The 27198-nt window shown below is 39.6% G+C and overlaps 1 protein-coding gene across 3 annotated transcripts; it reads right to left on the bottom strand.

Annotated features, from left to right (window-relative positions):
- Positions 1-693: 693 nt before the first annotated feature.
- RASSF6 (Ras association domain family member 6) lies at positions 694-26985 on the bottom strand. Of its 3 annotated transcripts, XM_062574263.1 has the most exons (13): positions 26942-26985; positions 25153-25507; positions 23177-23353; positions 15523-15612; positions 9809-9887; positions 8630-8781; positions 6425-6516; positions 5802-5986; positions 5250-5351; positions 3913-3964; positions 2807-2925; positions 2625-2722; positions 694-1844 (listed from the first exon to the last, which is right to left on the bottom strand). In XM_062574263.1, exons 4-13 carry the CDS (start codon positions 15591-15593, stop codon positions 1769-1771), a joined length of 1026 nt encoding a protein of 341 aa, XP_062430247.1. In that variant the 5' UTR covers positions 15594-15612; positions 23177-23353; positions 25153-25507; positions 26942-26985; the 3' UTR covers positions 694-1768. The 3 variants fall into 3 exon arrangements, with proteins under 3 accessions (XP_062430247.1, XP_062430246.1, XP_062430245.1); XM_062574262.1 differs by lacking the exon at positions 26942-26985 and having other exon boundaries at positions 25153-25626; XM_062574261.1 differs by lacking the exons at positions 23177-23353; positions 25153-25507; positions 26942-26985 and adding an exon at positions 18706-18866.
- Positions 26986-27198: the final 213 nt, after the last annotated feature.

Genomic DNA, 27198 nt, shown 5'->3' on the forward strand with positions numbered 1-27198 from the left:
GATAGAAATCCAGCTGAAGAGGCCTATTCCTATACTGAGTTGAGCACACTTACATAGTGCCTGAGAACAGCCTGTTACTACCTAAGACATACCTGGCTTCAGAAGTCTGATAAAACTGCAACTTCTGCCTGCTTTGGGGTAAAAGCAATAACTGAACTGTAGACTACTGCAGACTTTCTTAAAATTTGAACTTACCTTGCACGGAAAACATCTGATGTTTTGAGTAGAGCTTCCTATCTCCTGAAACTTGGCAAATAAATATTTGAGTGGTTCCTTTGGGAAGTTTCGATGACACTTGCATCCATGCTTTTGTTATTTTAAGGAACTGACATTCGCACCTCTCAGGCAAATGTTACTTAATACCATATATCTTGACTGCTTAATTATTTTAAGTCCTCTCCTCTGTCCTCCCCTGCCACAAATCATCTTCATGGACAGAATTATAATAGACTGTACATTAAAATAAACTATTTGCCCTGATTGCCACAATAATTTTAATTAGAATATTTGCTTTTCATTTTTGACTTACCATCCAAGTTTTTTTTTCTTATCTCATTTATTCCACATGATTTCTAAGCAGGACTTTCTGCACTGTGATTCCCTCCCTCACACAGTGTTTATCCTGTGTCTTCTTCATAAGAAAATGACAGCTGAGGAGAAACACAGGTACCACGTAACAAAAACAAACCAATATAGGAGGGCAGTTTGTGCATGACTTGAATTTTATTTACAACTCTGCAACTTGAGCTTTTCTACTTGGCATGACTTGACCAGACAGGACCACAAAATTAACTGTGGTGTGCTGTGCTGAGGCAGTAGACTGTCCAAAAACTGCATCTCCAGGATCACGGGGAAAGGATGCCAGCCCCAACCCTACATGACCCATCATGGCTATGATCAAGGTTACAGTCCTTTAATCTTTCTTACCAAACACTTTTCACTTCAATCTTCAAATATAAAACACGTAGAGGAGCAAGTCATAGCTTACGTTTCAACAACAACAACAAAAATAGCTGAGATGTCATCCAGAAACTGATCAAGCAGATTCAACAATATTTCACAAGAGCTCCTACTTTGCAGTTTAAGAGGCATTTGAGAGAAATTCACTGCTATGTTCAAGAGTTTAGTAGCTATAAAGCAGATTTTCAGTTTTTTAAAGTGGTAACTCAAAGCTTATGTGAGTTAGGTAATGACCAATCTAAAAGCAGTGGGATTTCAGGCACCTTGCTTGTGTAGGTGTTTTTTCAAGTTAACTGAAAAGCCTAACTGCAATCTTAGGTACCTAAATATCCTTTGTCACTTCAATCTACTAAAAAGCTTTTTTCTAATTAAATTCAAGGTTTCTCTAATACAAGAAAAGCCATGTACTTTCTGTTCTTTTCGTTGATATGTTTAACACATGGCTAATTGCAACATTTTTATTTTATGGAACACACCTGGCAATGGCTTGCAAATAAGTAGGTTTCAAAGCTTTGTGCTTTTCACAGGATTTTTTCCCCTTCCGTCAACTTTTTGAGTTGGACTCACTATTTACCATTTGGAGAATTTCATGCATCTTCTAAGGTGGTTCCCAGTTTGTATTCCAGAGCTGTAATGAAGTAGGTTCAGTCTCAGTTGCATAATCAAAAGAAACTTTAAAAATTTAAACGCCCTTGTGCTTAAAGTGTTCTTCAGTTATGCCACATTTGTAATATTTCAAGGATCAAGACAATATACTGACTGTTTTTTGGCACAGGTCGTGGGTAGTATTCACAATAGGCCATTCATATCAAACAGTAGTCTCAGTTTTTTTAAAAGTTCGACTATGAAGGTGCTGGCATATCATATTCTTCTCTTTAAGATACCTGAGACAAAGAGAAAGAGGAGGCATTTAGTAACACAGAACTGCCAAAATCTTACACAAATTTTAACATGCTAGTTGAATGGGTAAAAAATACTTTAATGAAAGCTTTTCTGATCGAAAATGGCAAGCATTATCTTTTCCTTTACATTCCCTGGCAATTTCTATTCAAAATGATTATCAGATGGCTGTTTCATAACAGATTCTCAGCTGGTGTAGAATGGCACTGCTTTTGACCTCAGGTCTCCCATATGTTTAGGGCTACTGGTGCATTTCTAAGAGGCCCTCATACTTGTGTATTTCAAGCTACTATCAGAACTCAAGCAATTAATTAAAATGGAAGTTTTAAAGAAGTACGATGGATTTTGTAAGTGTCTAGATGAAATGCTATGCTACCTAAATACTACCACAATATTTAATGCATTTATACCCTCCAGGGAAATAGATCACAGCAAATAGAAGCTCAGAAACTAGTCTAAGGCTCAGAAGACAAATGAGGTAAAATAGAAATTAACCGTCGAGCTCCCTTATCACTGGGTTACTTCTGCCAAATCTTTATCGGATGTCATAGATATAGTCTAGCATTTATTCTGAAAGCTTTAAGAACAGCTGATCTAGGGATTCAGGATATAACAAATATTATAAAACCACAAAGTTTAATGTAACTAGTCATAGTACAGCACAAACTTCCTCCTACTACATAAACGCATTCACCTCTTGAGCCAACCCGTAATTGTAATTCTCTTGCACTGACAGTGAACCCACTAATTTTACTCCTATTTACTTTGCAATCGTCTGTTGAATCTCCTGTTCTTCTTCTTCATTCAGTCTATGCAGAATTGATTCCAAAAAGGGAAGATGAAACTGAATATACTGAGCAACCTATCATGAAGGCAAGAAATTCACATCAGTGAATAGGTTAATTAGGCAAAATACTGAGAACAATTAGAATGATGATATACGTACATCACTGCTGACCTCCTCGGCATTCCTATCCATGAGAAAAAACTGGGCAATCTTCTCTGAAGGCCCCTGTAGGAGTCTGTGCAGTAAGGGAATGTCTCCACTCCTCAGTTGTTTCTTTTCTGGGATGCAAAAGAAGTGAGATGTTGCATAGAACATAAAACCATGCTTCCAAATACCTCATGCCCTCAGTAGTCGTTTTTTCTTGGCAAAGATTCTATCTTTGACTAATATACAATTATTAGATAACAAGTCTCAAACACATATTTGCAGGATGATGTGGCACCTAAATGCACACCATACATTTTGGAAGAAATTGGTATACCCAACAACAGACAGGAGCTACAATTCAGGTGAGCAGGTATGCATTTAAGAGACTGATTCCAAGCCAATCATAACTGGCTGAAACAAAATCTGCAGCTTAATTTTCACAAGTATCCTTCCAACTTCACATTTGCCATAATTTCTCCTCAGTCTTCTTTCATTGTTTCAGTTATTATTTTTCCTTTTTCCTAATGAAACAGAGAATAGACTATGCTGCAAAAGTATACCTTTTCCCATAAAAATGGAGCACTTCTGACTAGACATCTAGTACCTAGGACTACAATTCAAAATTGTAAACTCCAGGTGAAACATGCTTAGGAGATGTGTTTATCAAGCTAGCATTTCAAAGCCGTCCTAGGTTTCTCCTAGCACTCTCTAAGAACCCTTGTTTTAAATAAAATGTTTCACAAAACCACCCGCTTGATGCCTGCCATCACTAGATGCCATGTGGCCATACAGAACAAAAGTTAAAGCTAAAAGACACCTCCAAGTCTTTAATTATGGGGGGGGGGGGGGGGGGGGAAGGTCTATTTGTCTGAGCCAACCGTACTTGCAGGACTCTGCAGAAAAAAGCACCCAGGAAATGATTATTCTAGTTTTCCTCTCCATCAGGACAATGCACATCTCTAAATATCTCCCCAAAGGTAGAAATCCCACCCTGCACCAGGACATGAGGGCAATGACACATGCCAGCAACTGATTCTGTCACACCTAGGGGAGTGGTCCCCACACGTGCACAGAGGATAATTAAAGGGGAAGCGATCATACAGCAATGTCTGGCTTACCTCCTGATGCATGGATAATATAAAGTGCAAATTCAAGTGGACTGTTTTCTATCTGTTAAATGCAAAAAACAAAGTCATTTCAGACTGATGGATATGCTTCTCCAGCATTTCATTGTCAGTAGACACTCAACACGTTTCTCAAGTCAGAAGTCCAAATCAAAGTCTGAGATTGGGCCTCCCTCTACAGAAGAGTTAACATACTCTATTTGAATACGTTATCAAACTACACTGCCATTTTCATTGTCTCTGGGCTGAACAATGATTACAAAATGATTACATGATTACAAAAGCTACCATTTCCCCAAACAGCAATCGATCATCTTAGAAAACACTAGATCCTTGCAGTCTTGTTTCCTTGAAAAGTCCATAGTTAGTTCATACAAATCTCTTAGGTGACAATCAATCAGATTTACCAAGAGTATTGGCATTAAGACAAAAACCTGAGATCTCTTCCCATTCACTAGCCTGCATGACCATGTTTAGAAAACAGTGGTCATTTTGAACATACTTATTTTTTGAATTACTCTCTACAACTTTACTTCATTATGATACTATTCATAGAAGTTAAGTTCTTTCACTACTTCACCTCACTTTTCTGTCTGTATAATGTCATCATGCAATAGCAACATCTTTAAATAACTTATTATTTTACTATTATTTTTGCTAATTGTCTATGTAGCTTAAGTAGAATTCAACATTTGAGATAAACAAAGAACCAAAGTAAATATATTTCTAACCAAATATAGCTATGCTAACAGAAGGCAGTACCAAATAAGCTTCTGAAGAAAAGGAATTCCAGACATTATGGCACTGATTTTGAGTATTAGTTTTAAATCTAACTTTCTGGAGCTTCCTGTGTGCCCAGATCTAGCCTAATTTATTTAGCCCAAACACTTAGACTAAATTAAGTTAGAATTCCTTTTGCTTTTAGCAAAATACTATTAGCAGTGCCTGTCACTAGAGGGAAGCATGGCCACGTGCATTAAACAAATGTCTTCTCTGTGCTAGGAAAAGGTAAGTATGTGGCAGCTTTTTCCCTTCCTGTGAATTCGATTATAGAAAACCCATTCTCTGACAGTATATATTTAATATACATTCCCTAGAGTCAAACCACCTTGAACCACTTGTAAAATAAAACCTATCTTCCTCCTTAGAAATGGCCCAGGTGGGGTTTTTTGTTTTTTTTGTTTTGTTTTTTGTTTTTTTATGATGTGTTCTGTGCACTATCCTTCCAGTTATTTCCATTCTTTCTCGCAACAGACAGCACTAGCATTACACTCTAGAGTTAACTTTCCTAGAATGCAGCTGTACTTGCCTCTGTAGACACAGACACTTACCTTAAACTTTCGAAGCAATTGCTCTATTACTTCTCTTGTTCTCATATGGCTGTTTATTCTTATTTTCGTTTCTGATCCAAAAGCTGGAGTGAAAACTGATGTCTAGAAAATAAGACCAGCAGCAACAACGGCACAAATAAGCAAACTGCTGTACTGAATGGCTGCGATCCAAAGAGTCTAAATATAGCAAAGCTCCGGGATAAAGAAAATGGTCAGGTACACTGCCACTGCTGCCTTAAAGGGAAGGGCAAGCAGTGTGCTCAGGAGAAGGGAAGGGTCTCCTCCTGCAGGATGCAGGACCACCATAAACACCACTACCACACAGCAGCCATGCACACCTGCAACCTGCCTTCCTGAATGGACCCGAAGCCAAACCCTGGAGGCAGGGCCCAAGGCTCAGTGACACAGGCCAGGCCCCACAGACGAGACAGAGCCTCTCTGGCTACGAGGGCTCCAGGAGAGGGTGTCCAAAAGCTCTCTGGAGATTTCCATATGCCCCAGTACCCAGCTTCAGGTGAAGGAACACAAGCACAAATAGGCAACTTTTCACACCTCGTAGTTGTAGAAATGGCCATTAATAGAAAACCTGTGAGTTTCCACTTCTGTTCTTGCTATCATGGGGAACTTAGTCCTCTTCCTCAGCACTGCAGCATTGCTTAGGGCTCTGGGCAGGGTAGCAGAGTCATGTTCCTGCTTGCTCTTGGACTTCAGAGTGCTGCTTTCATAACATGAATAACCTGGACAAAAATGAAACTGCATCAGCATATTGTACAGCCCTCTTTGCCAATACTATCACAGAATGAAGGAAGGTTCTCAATCAAGGGCTTCTTGTGGGGGTAGGAGAAGGAAGAAGGGGAAGGACATGCATATCAGAGTCAAAGAGCTGCAGCAACCACAGGCCACAGTTCAGTATTTTGTATTCTTTGTGGGAATAACTTCTTCAGTGAAAACAATCAACTAGTATGGGCCACTTGGAAAATTACCTGTACAGTAATATTTTCACTAACCAGTTATACGGCAGTATTTCTGTTTCAGCGTTTTACTAGCATGTAATAGATGTTAAACACAGGAAAAGATAGATACTATTTTACCTGTGGGGAAGACTTACTATGTCAAATTATTTTTGCACAGTCACAAAGTTTGCCAGTGAATGTAAGAAGAGCAGCAATACTAACTTTTCTCCAAGTTTGACTTTTCTTCTGCAGAATTCAATGTCTCCCCACTAATATGATGCAGATTATCAAATTCTCCCCAGCGTGTCATTCCCCTGAAACAGCAAACATAGTTGATTGTTCTTCATTCGCCCAGTGAGTTCAATTTATTTTGTAGCCAGGCTTCATATAATGCATTTCTATCCCTGTTTAAAAGTTTACAGAACATGATTATAGATTCTATGCAGTATATGAAGCCAGTAATTCTAGCTCATAATACAACTACAGTAAGTAAAGTGTGATATGACTGCAGATCCCAAAGGCATAATCCTATTTAGAGACTGTTGGATGTTGAAGCAAGATGCCTCTTAAATTATTTGCAGTAATTCTTCAATCTCTTCTATAGCCATGTTCTAGAATGATCACAGGTAAGATATCATAGACAGACAGAAAACAAAAAAACAAAGAAAAAAAAACCCAAGCTCCTAACACTTTGTGGTCTAAATATCCAGAGACAGCTCTGGTATATATGAAATAGTAAATTACTGTACTAACCCCTAGTGCTATCCAAACCAACTCTGTAGGAGAACAAGAATTCAATTCAGTGCTCTCAGGTCTGAGATAAAGTTGGATTTTAAAACCAAGGTGTTTATCTCTTTATTTCCATAATTCATTTAATAAATTCTCAGCAAAAATTCTCTGGCCAGTTACTGTTTGGACAGAGAACAGTAGATAACCAATTTATAGAAAATATTTTAAAAATTCTATACATATTTAAAATAATATTCAACCAACTCCAGCGAAAATGCCAAATGCATATCTCAGTTTTCTCCGTGCGTTTAAAACATTCAAGATCAAACAGTCAAGCTGTTCTGCATACCTTAAAGCATGTTTGGGCAGTTTCACATTTCTGTGATCGTGAATGAATACTTACTTTAAGATTCAAATCTATTAGCAGTAGTATATTTTTCAAGAAATAAAAGACAGAGCAAAACTTTAACTGCCAGAATGGACCATATCCTACAGGTCACATGCAGGCAGTATCAAAAGGCCTATTCAGGGTAAACAAAGTGAACAAGTTTTGCCTGAGACTCAAGTTCTTTACTGATTACTCCTGTTAGGTTACCCATTAACTTCAATAGCAAGAGATAGAAAGATTGCCCCCAGCTTTGCTGGAGCTGTACATCTGCAACGAGCATAGAATATAATCCATAATTCACTCTAATACCGCATGCAATCCAAGACAACGGATAATGAAGATAAAGAGCTCTTTAATATTTAATTTATTTATCAGGAAAACATTCAGAATAAACATTGGCTCAGTTTTCATATTACACACTACTCTGCTTCAACTTGTCAAATATAAACCAAAAATCACCAGCCAAGGCTGGAAAAATAACATTAGAAACAGAAAAGGAAATATTCTAAGCACCTAAACAAACTTAAACCTCTGGCAAACATAGCAGGATCCAGATCAACACACTGCACAGACACACAATCTCATAGGCAATAGCCTGAAGGAATAGCTGATCTGTGTCCATTTATAATGCTTTATAACATCCAACTTAGCATGGACAAAGTCAGTATTAGTCCCCCAATTAAAACTTTGCCTTGCAAAGCAATGATGTTACACTTTGAATATTTGAGAAAGTAACCTGGGATAGGGAATCACTTAGCTTTACCAGCTACACATTACCAGCTTTTTGCTTCCTGTCATACAATGCCTACCAACACAGGGTCTTTCAGAGCTAGCACAGGTAGACCAAATTGTGGCAGGTTGCTTGCTGAGCAAAGGTGAGCCTGGGGAAAGATGCAGACATGGGAGCTTCACTTCTCCTAGGATTTCCTGAGGGAAGGGCTAAACATTTGCTGCTCTTGAAGTCGGAGAGGCAAAAGTGCTATTCTTCCAGCACAGCAAGATGGAGCCTTCTGAATTACCTGCTACTTGTTTGGAAACAGTCAATACAGAAAAGAGGAAGCTCATTCTTCATCTTCTTAACCAATTTAAAGCTAAAAGGTAGACCTATTAAAGATGCACCTTTCTGTGCAGCAGCAGTCACTGAAAAGCCAGAGGAGCCTCTGTTACACTTGGCTCTGAGTCCTACTGTGCAAGTGACTGCTGCAGCCTTTGGGAAATCTGGGATACAAGCACCATACCCGGTGCAGCCACTTACGTGAGTTCTCTTGAAATATCAGTCTACCTTCTCCTTACAGGAGTAAAAACACTACCTTTTACTGGTGAACAAACCCACATTCTCTGTTGATTTCAAGGTAACAAAAGAAGGTATCTGTTTCTCGTCCTGAATTTTTAATCGGATAGGGTGTCGGATTCCCCAAAATATTGACAAGATTCCTTCAATAAATGGTTTGCTGCCTTCTGTCTGAAAAACAAACAAAAAAAGCAAAGGAAAGGGAGGAATGATTAGTACTTACTGACTGTAATAACACAGGCTACAAGTCCAAGTGTAATCTGTAGCTATCCTCCATTTGGCTACAACTATAAAATTAGGGTGCTAAGGAAATGGTAAAGGGAAAAAACAATTGCAGGTTAAAGAGGAGTATGAAGTTAATGAAATTGTCCTTGCTCATATGGAGCACTGCCTCACCCCAAAAGACCTTATCAGTACCCATTCTTGCTGCAATACAACTCTCTCACTGCAGAGCGAGTCAGGATGGAGAACTAAGGACTAGCCATTTTCATACTGCTTTTCCTCAGGATTTCCTCCCCCAGAAGCAAGTGGTTTTTTGGTTCCTGATAACAGCTGAAGAACAGAAGCCTAACCTGTGAAAGAGTTTGCACCTTAAAACTAAGGATTCTGTGATACTAGAGACAAGACACGTGCAAACATCAGTCCTTTAGCTTCACAGTACAACACAGACTCTTCTGGTCTCTGTCAAGGGAAGATACCGAGGCTATTGTAACAAGCATTTTCACTGTTCTGGAGGTCCACATTTGAGAAGAGACTGGCAGCCTACCCAGGTCCTGCCACTCCATTCGTTCAAGCTAAGGAGGCAGGGTGGGAGCTGCATGTTGCAGGAAAATGTGCAGTTACACTCTTTCTGAACTCTGGAGATAAGGCTTGAGAGCTAGACCTGAAGAATGGTTTTCAGTGATACACTGAAGAGCAGGATGGCAGGGAGATTACACTGCTATACATTTGACACCCCTGCTGTTCTAAGCGTACCCGTTTCTGCTCTCTTCTCGTCATGAAATTTGGCTTTAGCACATGCTTTGGTGTATTGTCAGCTCTGTATTTTGATTAAAATGACATCTAATACACTGATGTGCAACAAATATTCTAGATTGTTTGTAGTCCAGCTGCATTCAATATCAGCACCCATTAGAGCTTTTCCTACAATAACATTATGATTTTTGTATGAAATATTGCTCTTGCATGGATTCCTTACCTGACTATATGACAGCTGCAGGTTTTCTTGATCAGAATAATAAGAGTTATATGTCTTCAGCAGAGAACTTAGCTGCTCTCTGAAAGAAAAGATCACAATGGAAGAATCATTTTACTGTTGCTCTATCACTGTAAAATCCAGGTGCTAATCCAGGGGCAGAGTAACACCTTGTATGTGTTTGTTACCCACACTGGAACATTGTATGGGTTTGTTAGTGATTAATACAATATCTTCCCGAAGTAAAATTTTGTCTGAAACACTGGGTTGCTTATTAGTTGCTTCTTTGAGGACCTGATAAAGAGAGGAAATGAGTTAGTCGCATTCTAACATGACATTAATAACACTGCCATAGAATAATTTGTACTTTGGACTTCTGTAACAGTCATGAATGGAGAAACAAACGGGAGAAACACTCCCATACCTAAGTGTTGTAAATGACTTCTGTTAGGTTATAAAATCCATTCTCCTCCCCACCACTTGGACTGTTTTCATTACACTACTCCGGCCAAGTATTCTTTTTACTAAACTATCTACATTATGTCTATTTTAGTTGCCTTCTACTTGCAACGTAACAGCTTGCATTTAGTCACTGCTCAGAGGAGAGGGGATGGACATGAACAGAATACCTGCCAATAGACTTCTGGCAAGAGTTATAAACATGCCCATCATCTCGAATCTCGAACAGAAAGCCAGTCTGCAATAAAATTAAATTAAAAAAGGAGCACAACATTTTGCTGTGAAAATACTGCATAGAGACAGGAAGGCAATCTGAAGGCTGAAGGCTAGGGGTCCTGATAAAGCTTAACATTTAAGAACAAACTTCAAAGACAACCAGATCCATCTCTACCCTTGCGTGATAAATTCAGAACACTGCAGATCAGTCTGAGGAACAGAGAAGGTTTTAGAAACCTTTTCAAACTTCAGGACTTTTCAAAATAGCCAGATTTTGAATACAGAGCTACTGTAAGTCCAAGTTTCCAGGTTGTAGCCTCCTCTTCCCCTTGGAAAAAAGTACTTTGGCTACTTGATTTTAAGCATGGGATTTCCGGACCTACTGGAAAACTTCAGCAGTCAACTCAGACCGATATCTGTGACTGTGCTACTCAATATCCAGAGACTGTAAGCAGTCCACAGGCACACGCACTGCACACCCATGACATTCCAGGTGGTTAAAGCCACAGTCCAACTGACACCCTGTGCAAACGCTGCTCCTGCATGCACTGCTCAGTTAGCACCTGCAGACCATTAGGACAGCTTTGGTGCAGCAACCAGATCACACCACTGACACAAGGAGTATGTGAGCCTTGTAACTGTGGAAGAAACAACAAATGACACATGAGATAATCAAATGCACAAACACAAGACAGGGAACGATTGCTTAGGCAGCAGTAGTGCAGAAGAGCACCTTCTGGCTACTGCTAAGCACCAGCTGATCACAAGTAAGCAATGCCATGCTGTCGCACAAAATTTAACCACCATACAAAGATGTATATACAGGAATACAGTGTTCAGAGCAAGTCTACTTGAATTATCCCTCAAGGGTGGATTTGGTAAAGGATGCTGCCTTGGAGTGCTACTGTTACACATCATTAATTCAATGAAATCTAAAGGAGAGCAAGGCAAATGTCAAGTAGTGTGAGCTATTAAAAAAAGGGGAGGGAGAGGGAAGAGAGGAAATTAGCCACAGTTTGTTCTAGAGAGAACTGAACACAGACAGAATTGTAAGCAGTATGTGTTTCAGAACCATCAAGAAAATGCTCTTTCTCACACCAATTATAAACCAAGGAAGATCTAGACTACAATTCAGGAAGGCTATTTCAAATAGCAGGGGTAACAAAAGTAGGGAAAAGACTGCTTGGAGAGGTAAGGATTGATTGTTGATTGTTAACTGTTAACAGCATTCAGACGATCTCACTTAAGACAAACTGCATGCAATCGATACCAGAAAAGAGGAAGGGATGAATTCAGTAAAAATAAATAAATAAATAAATAAAAATACAGATAGTACATATGGAAACACTTGGGCTGACTGGTTGCTATGTGTGATTTTAAGCGTATCAATCTGTCAACAAAAGGATCTTCTCTCCAACTCTATCACACCACCTTATTACTACTCCATATACCCTCTTATGTGACTTAGAACATACGCAGATGTGACTTAGAACATATGCAGTCACCTTGCACCTTCACTCTCTCTTGTCTACACTCTCTGAGATCTCATTTCAGAGCAAACGCCTTCTGCTCTGTCATGTTTCTCATTCACCTCTCATCCATTTCCACATACCTAATGCATTTGGAAAACAGAACATCTCTGGGTAATACTAAGCAGCGTCTCTGGATAATACTAAGCAGAACTACGTCATGGTGCATTTTTCTACACAGGAAACAGATCTAAAGTACCTGCTTCTTTTTTGTGGGCAGAGTGAGGGGAACAAGAGGCTTACACAGACATCTGACACCACATAGACAGACATCTGACACCATGTAGAGGCAAAACACTAGAGTTGGAACAGATGCACCCTGCAGCCGATCTGCTGCCCGAGAGCCCAACACTTCAACTGCTCAGTGAGAACTTCACCTTCCCCCAGGCTCGATCCTTCAGATGCACTGGAGTGGGAAATGGCACAGCGAGGAGGCTCATTAAACAGGAGTAGGCACAGGTAGCACGTGTGATGAAAGGCTTTCCCTGGCACAGTGTATCCCTCATTTATTCCACTTAATTGATTGACCTTAGCAGTGCCATACTGCTCAGTGCTTCCTCCCCCACGCCCTTCTGTGACATTGGAGGAGAGAGGAGAAGAGATAAATGGCTTTTATTCAGCTGGTAAGATTAGGGCAAGATCTTTTACCCACTGAATTCCATAAGATTAACTGCATTTTCTCCAAAGCACCCTGGATTTAAACCACTGACTTTAACAACCCATTATAAATACTTGACAATACAATTCAGGAGGTATCAACCAAGAGTTGGGCTCCAAAGCATCGTTTTTAACTTTTACTTGAAGCTACTTACATTTTAAATCCTATTACTGTGACTGTTCAAAGCCTTCGTTTCCGCTGTGCTGGAATGGCTTGTTACTGGTCCTTCATATTTAACGAGCTATGAAGCTACAAGGGATTGTGTTTAAGTTATCCCACCAAAAGGCAAAGTCATCATGGGATTAGGTGTGAATCAGGTAAAAGTCAAATTTTCATCATACTGGCTACAGGTAAGCCAAACTAAGCACATTTGAGCCTCACACACAGGCACAATCCAGATATAACTGCAGGTTTAGGTGCAAGAAGAAAACCGTATTTTTTTGGACATGTGTAGTGACAGACCTTCTGAGCATGCATGCGAGACACATAAAACATAAGTCTTCTTACACTTGGCAAACCAGTATCTTAGGCAATTATGTCACTGACAGCTGTTATTTTGTAAGTGTTTTCCAGGTGGGAAGTTAGGGAGTCAGTTTCTTGAAGACAGATTAGGAAGTGCTAAGGATTGGGCCTTGCAACAAGGCCCATCTACTGCTCTTTGCCCATTTTGGCTGCAAGGCAATAAATAAATAAATAATAAAAATATTACAGGCTAAAAGCACTAAGTGATGTGGCAAGGGTTATCTCTGAGACAAATTGCATTCAACCTTCTTTCAACAGAGCAAGTCTTAAATATGTTTTTAGTTTCTTGTGCTGCCCAGAAAAACTTCCCGTTAACTTCTGCTTAAGTTTGCATAAACAAGTCCTTCAGATTTCAGTCTTGCATTAGTGCAGTGGACGGTGACAAAGCATTCAAGTCATTAGAAAAGCCCTGAGAGAGAAGTTTAACAGCCACCCGCTGACTTGTTTGTCCTTGTGCAGTAGGGAGACCTTAGAAAAGTAATCATTTTCTTTACTTTTTTGCCCCAGGAAGGAGTAATACACACACCAGGTTACTAGTTCCTGAATAAGTCTTAACGTAACACATTCTCACACTCAAAATGCCTACAGATTGCCCTAACAAAGAGGCACACATTCACCTCCTCAGAGTTACACTGTCAGAAAAATCAGTGTCCCAGTTGCACTGCAATACTGTTCCTCATCACATGCCTCTGGGACAATAGCCAAATGCAGACACTACAGAAAGCCAAGGCTAAATAACTCAAAGAACTAGTTGGTGACAAACCTGAAAAAGTCAACATTTACTGCAACTCCACCATCTTTTTCAGCAATGAAGGCAGCATACAAGAGAGGAGTAAGGTCAAGCACTCTGGAGGCAAACATAATCAAGTCCTGAATATATTTAGGAGGAATATATATCCAGGGGATTCCACCTGTGTTTCTCTCAGCTGAGCACTATGCATTTATCCATGGATATTATGGTCAGTTATGCCTAAAGACATACTATTTAGGCCAACTAGATAATTGTACGTGCTTTGTTCTTCCTTTTGATCCAGCCATTGTGCAATTCCCAAACAGCAGGCTTGCTGCATCAGCATGATTTCCATAATACAACTGAAAGAGGAATTACATAATAACAGCAGGCTCAAGTCACAGAAGTGTTAAGATAGTCTAAAAATAGCATTAGAAGCAAGTTTGAGAGTGTGTTCAGTATGTCAGCAAGTACCAAAATGCTAATCTGCTTTTTTTCTCAGGGCAAGAAAACTTGAATGGCACCTAGAACCACAAATGTATCAAAAGCATCTCTACCATGCTCCAGATTTCACCCAGTTATACTTGCAAATCTATAGTAACAAAATACTAAAGAGGTTTTTCTGGTGCTTTTGTACGTTAAGTACATGAAAGCTTACACTGGTTACCTCTGATACAAAAGCACTATATCCCAAAGTAGAATCAGCCTAAAGGGAATGACTATTTAGCAGGAGGGGAGGGATACATTTATTGCTTACCTACATGCCCTGGGTAAAGCACTGATGCCATCCCTTAAAAAGGCAGAAAAGAATGGTACTGCTCATACAGCATATAAAGATATCAGGATTCAAATGTAAGCATCTATGGCAGTCTGAGGAAAAACCTACCACAGGTCCCATCCTTGGGAATGCAGAAGAAGCCAATTGTAAATGCATCCACAAGAATGCAGGAGGGAGGGAAATAAGGTGAGACAACAGCCCTCTCTTCCAGCTTCTGTGCTTTGATCAACACAGGGAAAAAAATGGGCCATAAAAAGGTGATGGAACTATGCACCAGCAGGCTAAGGAATTTTTCCTAATGCTACATAAATCCTAACAGCAGGACTTCCCTGCTGAAAAGCATGCCATGAAATACAGTTTGAGTACAGTTCCAAAGTAGGCATAAATAGGTTAAAGAATGACTTTCACTGACTACAAAACAGAGATGGCAATCTGATGTGTCTTTCTGCAGAGAAACATTGCCATCTGGGGCTAGATATTGGACCCACAGGTCAGACAGGCATAGCTGAAGTTAAACTTTGGAATTCATGTGCAAATGCAATAGATTTTGAAGACAGGAAGATCATCTTCCTTACTTTGAAGTTTTATTTCAGTATCCTCCAAAAGTACTGTTCTACCTAATGAACTAAACCTGCTGTTGAAAAGGTTTAGGCTCAGTTCTTTGAAAACCATATGAAGCTCCACTTTGTTTTGCACACACCTTACAGAAAGTGAACTGCAGTTGCTGCTGCTACAGGCTCAGCTCACTGTAGGATCCACTGCCAATCTAATGAGTAAATGTGGAATATGGGCAAAATAATTAAGTGTCTCTATGTAATCATTTACCTGGTTATAGACTTCTCCTCACTGATGGAAACAGAAGGTAGATGCTGTGCTTTCATAGTAACTTTCTTCATTTATTCAGAAGAGACGAAACTAAACAAAACAAAAGTTATATTCATTTAAGCCACTAAAAAAGACTAACTAGTAAACTAACAGTGAAATCTTAGTTTGCAAGGCTGCATCTTGCCAGAAGAGAACTTCTCATTACACTGTATTTGGGCTATTTTGTATTTAGCCTTAATACCCAGATCTTTCTCACTCCTACTACAAAAAAACATAAGCCATTCCCACCACGCAGATCAATACAGTTCCCAGTACTACAGTTTCAAACAACACAATTTTTCCCAAGAGTTTTAGGATTCCTCTAGAACTCTATGATTATTCTTCACTCTTCTCAGTATACTGAGACTGCAACCCATTTCTTGGCAAGAATTCACTTGCTAACTATAGAGAGTTGCCCAAGGTCACACACACGAGAAGTGATTCAGCAAATCATGCTTAATCAGATTTTTAAGACTAGACCAGGAAAATGCTGATCGCTGTCAGTGTCCTGCAGCATACAAAGAAAGAAGCAGAGATATTATTTTAATTATAGTCTTGTTCTCTCTTTAATGTAGCAATATAATTTACAGATTTCTGACTCGTGATTTCAGAAAAACTGTGTAGGCAAAAAGCCAGACCAGTGAGACTCCAACAATGCATTTTCCAATAAGCTTAATTAGAGAGTCTTAGCTGCTTTCATTCACCCTAAGGTGTTAGAAAAAAAGGCAGACAGACAAAAGTAACTGAAGAAAATCAAGATTGACAAATGGCACTTCACTGCCAAAATTTAAGCTCCGCTCAAGAAGTAGCATCACACAGATAGGAAAAAGCTTAACACAGAGAGAGCAGTAAAATACCCAAGTACTGCATTCTAAGTTGATGACTCCACTTTATTCACCTCTTACTCAGGCTCTATGATAGACAAATTTCCCTAATGCAAAACACGATGCCCATTTTCACTTATACTAGGATAAAAATGGAAAAATTTTACTGATGTAGACTTAAGCTAATCTCTTTCATCTGTCAGGAAACAGCTTGTTTTATGAAAGCAGTTAGCCAGGTTGCCATTATTAAGCCTAGAACAGCTACTCTCACAAACCCTGTAAATGCTTCAGTGCTCATAGCTGCATATTTTTAGATATAATTTGACCTTAACATGGTTCATATGATTTCCACAGACCGAGAGAAGTGATCTTTACACTTAGCTGACTTAGAAGTGGCACCTTAGCTAGGCTAACCTCATGGCCTCAGAATTAATTCTAAATAAATTTAAGACTTGGAGGAAGACTGACTGCAGCTTAAGACATATCTTGAAGGCACGAGCAGCAGCAGAAGGAAAAGACAGGAATAGACAAGGAGTGCAGCAGAAATAAAATGAGAAAACTCCAGATGAAGACAGGAATGGCAGGAAGAGTCTAGGAAAATGAAGGTCAGGACAGGGGTGGCAGGGGAGAAGACCATCTACCTACTCCTAAAGCTGGAAGAGCATCAGTCATGTCAGGATACAAGACAGAAAATTAGCAAAGGTATGGAATTTTCCATCTACAAGACCTACATCTTACCTGAAATTCTTACTTCTAAGAAAAACTCAAAATATTAGTGGATAGGGAGATGAGAGAACTTGTTTAATGTTATTAAATACACTGACACTTGCTTAAGGGACAACACAGGGACAGAACTGTGAAGGAACAACAAAAGTAAGCTCCAGAGCAAACAGCCAGGCAGATTTTACAGAATGATAAAAGGAGGTGACTGTAAAGGGAGGCTGGTAGGAGAAGGATCTCTGAAATGCCACAGGTAACGCAAGCAGTAGAAGCAAGGCAGCATTTTAATTTACTTGTAGTAGCCACACTGCTTTCTGGCAAGTCCATTATTTTAAGACTGGGACTGAGGAGTGAGCAAAGTGCTGCAGAGCTCCCACCAGTGCGAAGGAAAACTAAAACCCTGAAAAACCCACTGATCTCTATGTATTATTACTCAGTGTTTTCAGAAGCTGTTCCAGAAATACAAGAAGCCAGGATCATGCAAGTGTTCTCAATTTAGCATGTATAAACCATACAGCTCAACTCTCTATTATCTTAGTAATCAACAGAATAGATATCTAACATGTTGTATGGCACAAAGAGCTCTACACTGTAGCCACCACAGCACGTAATTATGGAAGTCACTTCCTAAGACTCACAGCTATCTGTTATTTTGACTTGTTAGTCCATTACTTATTTCTATAAAAATGAGTTTAGGGCAGACTAAATTCAAATATATTGCATATAAAATTTGATTTTATCAAAATAAGATGTTAACTAGTCACAGGCTACATTTTTCTGAGACTTTTTTTTTTTTTTTGAAATCAGATACCCTCACCACCAAAGCAAAGATCACATTCAAAGGAGATTACTTATTCCCAATATCTGAGAAAGTAAAAATGAAAACATACTGAAAATATATACATTTTGTAATTTTGAAGATTTCTTCACATTTCAGGGTTGTGCAGAGCAGTAACAGCTCCACTTGAATACAACAAGCACAAGGAAACCCTTCAGCTCAGGCAGACTCAGAACAGGATTTGATTACTGAAACCAGAAGGAAGTTAGTATCTCTCAGTGAATACAGCCCTTTAGCTTTCAGGGCCTGAAGGAAGAGATCTCAGTGGTTGCTCTCCTTGCATAAACTAGGAATAAAGAGAGCAGGGTTTGATACTAGCCTTACTCTACCAAGTATATTTGAAATACTGTATGTAAACCATTATTATGAAGAGAAATAACTTACTATTTCAGGCAGCTTAGGAAAGATAGCTTTTACCGGCTAACAAGAACAGACAAGGTCACCAACATAACCTTTATGATCACACCGGCAGCTGAATGAAGGGCAGCAAAGGCTTCTGCCCATGTTTACATAGAACAGCAGCACTGCTTATTATCTACCTATTTTATCACAACTCTGACTCCCGCAAGCCACCTGGAGAATTAGGGACCTCTTTTAGGATGATTTCTGACTGACTGAACATTTCTCCTTCCCTCCGGCACACCCATTACCTGAAAGGAATTTGACTCGAGTTCTGGGTGACTGCAAAGTACCTTGCTTTCTACTGCTTTCAGTGTAACCTGCAGTGTCAGAAGAACAGCTCCAGCTTTACGTTTCACTTACCTGTAAGTAGGATCAAAAAAGAAGTAGTAGAGGAGGCGTTTCACACACCTTTTGCTGAGCCCTAGAAGAGGCATGACAGCATTGCGCTAGCTGTCAGCTACCCTTGCTACTTTACAGAACCCACAGAGCTGTTAATTACTACTTTGCTCAACAAACTGGGAGTGCTGGAAACCCAAGCCACTCCCTGCGTCTCAGTGCATGTCGGGAATATTGACCTACCCACCTTCCTTCTTCCAAGCAGCTGACAGGAGCACTCTCTTAGTCACAGTTACACCTATAGGGAGGCTCCAGTTAACACTTTAATCACTAACTGTATAATGAGAGGCAGCTTGTTGACTCTTGGTAATTATTTGCTGGCAGGCTGTACCCTAAAACCTCTTGTACTGAAAGCACTGTTAACGCTTTTCATACTGATTTTCTAATCTACGGGATAAAGCGCTTTCTCCTTCTCCAAACGGGCATATATCTTCAATGTTTAATCTGATAACCAATACATACAGTCAGCTGAGGCTTAAGTATATGAACTCATAACTTTAACTACATGAAATCATAATATTGTGGCAATATTCATAATATAGCTTGAGCACCTAATCACACGCAGCTGTATTATTCAACTTGTTGCTTAACTGCATAATAGCCTTATGCATACTATTCATTAGGCAAGAGTTGTGTCTGGAAAACAGACTGCATCACTACCAGGTTAATTGCTCAGCAGCTAATTGTATAAGCATATATTTAAGCTGGGGGGTGAGGGGCAGGAGCCACACATACCATATTGATTGCTAGGTCATTTCTACTCAGCAATTTATCCATGGGATCAAGCCTGAAACAGCACGTTATTGAGCCACAGATTGAAAAGCATGAAAAATACTGAGCTGGAGTTTGCCTTCATACCAGTCCCACTGCACTGGGCTTGATATCAAGTTACTTCTGCTTTTTATCAGTTTATGTGACTTAGAGTCAGGTCAGACCCATTCCTATTGGATTCCAGCTCATAGCATTACCCGCTGCTGTATTCCTCGCAAAAGCTAGACTCACAATCATACATACAATGCAATATGCTTCATATCTGAAATTACGGTTTATGCTCTAGTTTCTAGCTCTGCACCAGAAGAAAATTTAACAATGGATTGCATTAAAACATTTAACAGGGAGAAAATTCTCAAGACAATAATTAGTAAAGGAATTTTTGGCTCAGTTCACAACAGAATAAGAGCTCCATGTTCTTGCAAGCTTGGAGCATCTCACCAAGTTCTACCTCTCCTGTACAGATAACACAAATTCATATAACCTTCAGAGCTGTTTAGATCTAGAGGTTTGGCCATTACTATCACAACTTCAGATACTCAAACTCCTGGATTAGACAGCTAGAACAGAGAGAAAAAGCAGGGCCTCCACACCTGTAAACCAATCTGTTTCTGACAAGTATGCTCCTCTGACAGACATTTACATAAAGCACTAAGAGATATTTGAAGAGTTTTCCAACTGACGGCCAGGTCATTACCTTATGCTATGACTAGCTTACACTAGGTTTACTCTTAAGTTTAGTCCCAGTTTCTAACACTGTAGTAGCTCATTTCAGTTTGGGGGGATATCTAAGTCTACAGAAGAATTTTGAAATCCTTATGCTTCATTTACTTTACTTAGATTCATGCAACGACATCCTACTAAGAAGTTAATTTAATAAAGCAGCAAAAAAAGTTAAGGTAATAAAAAAATATAGTTCTCATTTCCAATTAAACCAAATGGGTTGACTGTTATATTGGCTTGGTGAACATGGGTTGAGTTTGTTTCCAGTTTTCATTTCCACGCTTGAGCTACTCCCACCCATGGTCTAGTTCTGATCTCATCTGAGTTAAAGTCAAACACAATTAACTTATGTTACTTTGTGGAGATTACTCAGTGCAGAGCAGGAATACATAGCACATAAGGAAAAGATGTCTTTAGAACCACAAAGCAGAGAAATGCTAGTCTATTGTGAAGTGAAAGAATGAGAGAACATTCCCTTTCACAGAGGAAGGATCATATGCAGAGGAAGCATCATTTCTTATCTTTCACAATAAATATTGTTTGATTTCTAGGGCATATAAACTAAGTCACAACTTGTTTGTATTACTTCAGCCCTTAAAAGAAAGGTCAATGATGATTTCTGTAAAATAGGAAGGGAATGTAAGAATCCTTGAGTCGTTAAATACTTAGCTACATTTTGGGCTCCTTGCAAGATTAATATTCAAATAATTTTAAATTAATAAGTAATTGGCAGTTGGAGTTCAGCTGTTTCATAGCTTAAGCTCAAGTCATTAGCAAACATATCACTAAAACCACAAGAACTATTAAAAATTAGGAAAAACTCTCAGAAATTCCTGTTCTATTTTTATAGTACACAACCAGAATAAACAGACTGGCCATGGAAAGATCTCAGAGGCATGCCAGACTTCATAGAACTGATTTTTTTTCCCTCTTTCTAGAAGCACAACCCTGTATACACAAGCTCACACCAGATTTCTGTTTTATAATGACAACAAAAATCCCAAGCATTAGGTGCAAATAGCTGTGCCTGGATAATTCCTGACCACTATTTACTCCAAACACAGAAAATTCTTCTTGGACCTTCTGAGACAAAGAAAGGCAAAGATCAACCCAGATCCTCAGCTGACAAGACCTGAAGTTTACATAAAACACCAAGTGATCACCTCACCCATTCTTTCCTTTTTACTACAACAATGACTGGGAAGATCATTTTGATAATAGCAACAACACAAGAAATTAAAAACAACTAGGTTTACCTTGCCAAGGATCTACTATTCTTTAGCAAGATGATTTTCTGTTATCCCACCAAAGTGCCAACTTAAGCACCTGTGTGATAGGATAAATTTTTGTAGACACAGCTGATAAGTATGGCCTTGAGGAGAAACGAGGCAACAACTCATTAGCTTGAATCAGTAAATATGCAAAGCACATGCATCCATTCTAATTCTTTCCTATCTTTGGCAGGCTATACGATTATCTCTCACATATCACATTGTGACACTACCCCCCCCCCCCAAATTCACAGATTAAGTAGAAAAGGAGCAGACCTGTAGTTCGTGGCAGTTCATGTGCTGAGGGCTATGCTTTCCACACTTTTTATGGAGATGGCACTTCCCAGACACTGACCTTTCCCTGGACAGAAAGCCCTTGGTAAGTATCAGTGTCCTGGTTCTTGCGATTCATCATTGGAAGGGTAAATCCTACCTAATAAAATGAACCCCTATTAGTCAGGCATCATGATTTTGCACTGATTATCGCTCATGAAGTTATCCATATAGAATTACAGAGATTTATAAAGCCATAGAAGTATTTTCTTGGCCTGGAGCTATGAAACAAAGGGCAGAAGCAGAGAGCACTGGCCTGCAGAAGAGAGCTATAGTTATGCAGATTCTTGCTCCAACCAGGAACATCCAACTAGGAAGTGAGTCACAGCTTCAACACACTCGGCTAACTTAACAGCAATTCTAGGCTGCGATTTCTCTACTCTCAAAATACCTTCAAATCCTGGCATCCCTCAGCTGCCACGTTCTGTGTGAAACATTGTTTTCTCATACCAATTCTATCCACATCTTTCCTCAAGTCTCTTGGTAGTGTGTCCTTGTACATTTGTATGCTTTCTGCCTTCAGGGTAGGAATCCTCTGGACCATCTTTCTTCTTGAATCTTAGCTTGAGAGCCAGCAGGCTTCTCAATAAATAACACAGCAACAATCCTTCTCTTCACCCCTACTTGAGGATCCTCTTACACACATGATCACTCCTCTGTAATGCTCACATGATGGTCATACTAGATCCATACTCCCCGAAACTCTGAGGAAGCTTCAGATACAGATTTAAATTCCCACTTGAAACTATCCCTATCATGCCTGTTAAGGGCACATACCTTCCTGCAGCTGGAACTGTCATTTCAAAATAACTAGTTATTCATTCTGTTACTTCTACACTTGCCATTATGTTTGAGTATAAATTAGAGGATTTGCTTTGCAAAGTTTTGTGTGAGTATTTGAGAGGGCAATTATTGTGTCCAAGCCTTCCTCGTTCTCCTCATCCTAAGATATCCCAAATCATGAAGCAAACTTCAGCAATAACTATAATTCCAATAGATTTTGAATCAACAAAATACATATATAGGTATCTATTTTCCATGTTCTCCGTGAAGAAACACAGCTGTCTCAGCTACACTCAAAATCAGTCCAAGAGTCACATTATAAATACACAAGCCATAACAAGAATGATTATCAATAATTAGAATGAGTTAATTTTATAAAGAATACAATGAAAATCAAACATTTTTTTCATGACTTAGGAAAATGTCTACAGTACATAGCACTGTCTAATGAATGATAAAATATCTCTAACATACAATCTGCAGCAATGTCCTAAGCCTTGTTGAATGTGCCCACCAATTACGGAACTCAAGAAGATATGGAAAAAGCTGCTTACCAACATGCTGTCAGTGTTCACTACTCTACTGGCCAGATCTTAAAAGATATTCTCTCTTTTTCCACAGAATTTCATCTTCTGAAAATCCACACTTCCAGATCCTGAGATACTCTCAGCACATATAAGTCTCTGGCAAATCTCAGAGCAGAACTCAGCAGCCCATTTCTTGTATATAAACTGTAAAATATATTAAAAAAAAATTTTAAATAAATTGCACTTCAGGATTGTCACTATTACATAGCATACAACTAAAATGTAAATGCTTAGATAAATATTCCTGCTCCACAGCCATTGATGCTGAGTCATAATTATAAAGCAAACACCTAGTAATGTTTAATTCGTTCAGTACTAGGTTGGATATGGGTTAAAGAACATTTATGTAAATATCCTGTGTCATCATCTATTTAAACACTTGAGTGGTTAATAAAAAGTAGCCTAGATTTCTAGACATCGTTTTTGTTCATACTTGCCAATGGCAAGCATAATTCTTCACACAATACTATGCTTCTGAACAATCAATGGATGTGACAACAGAAGGAGAGCCTATGCACTCAGGCATTACTAGAATTTATAAACTTCAAGAAAATTGTAAGGATGAGGGAGGATGTGGAAAATGAGTTTAGTGGACATTGCACTGAGATTGAGATTATAATACCACTTTAATAAATAAAAAGATTGTGTGACATAAAACTATTTTCCATATTTTCCATGACTAATTTTTTGGGCCAAATTTCTTGATGGTATAAAATGATGAAATTTGGCCAACACTGGGGAAAAAAAAATCTTTTAGTTAACAAAGCATCATTACAGGACCTAGGGGATTCAATCACAAGTCACCAAACAGTACTAGTACAAGTCAGTTAATTTATGTTGTGCATTCATTCCTCACTTGTAGTACGAAAATAACACTTCTGATCTTCATAGGAGCCTCTGTAAAGAAAAAGTCTATGCATGACTGGAAAGAGTTCAGCTACTGTAGTGTCTTCTCATATCAAGTGCCCAGATAAACAATATGAAGAGCATAAAGGCACTTATTCCACCTCATTTATTCAAGCACCCAGTTTCAGACTTTGTTAAAAGAGCTGTCACACACCAGAGCTTCTCCTATGCAGATAAGGCCATAATGATTTTCAGACGGCCTTATGTATGTAACACCCTGGTGGATACAAATTTTCAGGTTGAAAAGAAACAGCATGAGAAAGAGTATTCTATAGGTCTTGCTATGTAATTATGAATCAGAGGCTGATGGGAATGGAGAGAATGCACGGCAATTGAAGCCTGCCTCTGCGTCTGACTAGCCCACACTCCTTAGCCCACAGCTGCTATGTGGTGCAGACATCCTTCGGATTGTATCCTAGCAGCTCTGTATATTGTGCAGCTCTTCACTGTACACTGCTTTGTACAAGTAACTTCAGTGGTACATCAAACTGCCTTGAAGATAGCATTTAAAGAGGAAAACTGGAGACTTGAAAACATTTCCATAATGAATACTGACTGCTTAAGCAAGTACCACCTGCATTACACTGTAAAACTTGTCCAGATAGGGAGATAACTTTTTACCTTTCATACTGCATAAAACACCTCAACAGACATTAAAAGAGCTGATCTTTGAGTGTCTGTGACTTTTGTTTATTTAGCTGCTCTTGAAAACTACACAGTGGGTGGTGCAAAGGGGATAGTGCAAAGCAAACCAGATTGGGCTGACTCACTGAGGTTCTACCTTGTGTCTGGCTGTTTGAAGAACTTCTTGACTCCTCAGTTTTCCCTGTGAATGTCCAGCCTCTAACATGTATATGACACTGGGACATTTCTCAGGTCTAACAACTAACTCCTTTTGCTAAAGCTCACCCCACAGATGCCACAACTGCTTGTCCTTCCATAACACTGTTTTTATATTGAGCTATCAAACAACACCTTTTGGAGGAGTTTAGCTCTCTAGCATCCTTTACAAAGAGTAAATACATTTATATACTTACTGTTTCACAGCATTCTCATCTTGAGTGTTTGCTCTCATAGATGACATTTCTGAACATATTCTACTGTTTTTCTTCTTATTCAGACAACCAAATCCCTAACCCTTCTGAACAGAGTCCTAGAGCACAGTGAGTGCTGTGTACAGTGGACAGCAGTTATATATCAGCTCCATGGCAGAGGCGGTGGCATTTCAATGGCGTTGGATGAAACGATGATCACTCTAACTTCCGAAGGGCTAATTCTCTCTTGGTGCTTGGTCACACATGTATAACTTCTGCTAGGTTTCATTGGAATTAATGAGGCTAAAATTTGATCTCATCACTGCAGGTATCTGAATAGCTTTTTGATCTAGAAGTGCTTTGGAAAAACAAATCCAGATAAGAATGGAGACACCTGGAACACAGTTGTATATAAAGTCACTATCTGATTTGGACTATGAACTTGGCATGCTCCTGTGCAAAGGAACATAAATAAGTCAATATCTGTTTAGAAGATGCTGAATTTCTGCAAAGATTCTTCCCTGCACTGTTGTTCAGAGGCTGTGTCTGCAAGTTTGGAATTTGATCCATCTGAAACTGTCATTCGCAGCCCTGCAGGTAATACTTGTTTCGAGCCAACACGCTTGTCCCTACAAGTCAAAAGTCTGAACAAGCTGCCCACTAGAAATGAGAATTCAGCCTCTGGGATGGTGTTGTCCCAGCTTCTACAGAGCATTTGGCAGCAAAGAGAGGTACCACACTCATAGAAAGCAACCCTCACCTTGGGAAACTGTGAGCTGCTGCACACAGAAGGCAGTGTTCAAGGAACAGGAAGTTTAATCAGCTAAGAAGCTGTAAAGAAATAGGAGTGTCTTTAGGACCATGAGTTGTATGGTATGCTTCTCCAGGTCTGTGCGGAAAGCGCAGGTTCTAACAGGTGCAAGAATGGAAGCAATTTCAGGCTTGACATTTTATGCAAAAGATATTGCAGGAAGGGGAATAGCACCTCAGCAGTAAATGGCCTACTGTTACTGAAGGCATGTGAATGGGGAGCCAAATGGCCTTCTACAGCAGCTGGTAGCTGCATAGTTCCTCAATGGCCCCTGTGCTCTTCCACAGTAGTCACTTAAGTAGCACTGCCAGAGTTTCCACCGAATTTATATACTTTCATTTCTGACATTAAATTTTCACAAAGAAACCTTTGTGAAAAACTAAGAAATATCTATTGAAATAACTTGAAATTGAAGACTCACAGATCAATGACCATTTTTACAAGATGGATCTGAATGTTCATCCTGGTACCACTTTCTTCACATATGATGTCACACAGAATCATTGAGGTTGAAGGGACCTTACACTGCTAGCTCATGGTCAACTTGTCCACCAGGACTCCTGTATCTTTTTCTGCAGAACTGCTTTCCAGCAGGTCAATCCCTAAACCTGTATTGGTGCCTAGTGTTATTCCTCCTTAGGTGAAGGACCCTGCACATGCTTTTGTTGAACTTCATGAGATTTCTCTTTGCTCATCTCTCCAGCCTGTCCAGGTCCCTCCGAGTGGCAGCACAGCCCTCTGGTGTCTCAGCCACTACTCTCAGTTTGGTATCATGAGCAAACTTGCTGAGGAGGCAACTCTGTCCCTTCATCCAGATCACTACGAATAAGTTGAATAAGACTGGCACTGACCCTGGGAACAGCGCTAGCTATCGGCCTCCAATTAGACTTTGCACCACTGAGCACAACCCTCTGAGTTCTGCCTTTCAGCCAGTTCTTAATCCACCTGTCCACTCATCTAACCCACACTTCCTGAGCTTACCTATGAGGATGTTGTGGGAGACAGTGTCAAAGGACTTGCTGAGGTCAAGGTACACAATGTCCACTGCTCTCCCCTCATCTACCCAGCCAGTCAATCCATCACAGAAGGCTATCAGATCGGTTAAGCATGATTGCCCCTTGGTGAATCCATGCTGGTTACTCCTGATCACCTTCTTATCCTTCACGTGCTTAGAGGTAACATCCAGGGTGAGCTGTTCCATCACCTTTCCAGGCATGGAGGTGAGGCTGACTAGCCTG

This window comes from Rhea pennata, chromosome 4, assembly GCF_028389875.1.
Source record: "Rhea pennata isolate bPtePen1 chromosome 4, bPtePen1.pri, whole genome shotgun sequence".
Lineage (NCBI taxonomy): Eukaryota > Metazoa > Chordata > Aves > Rheiformes > Rheidae > Rhea > Rhea pennata.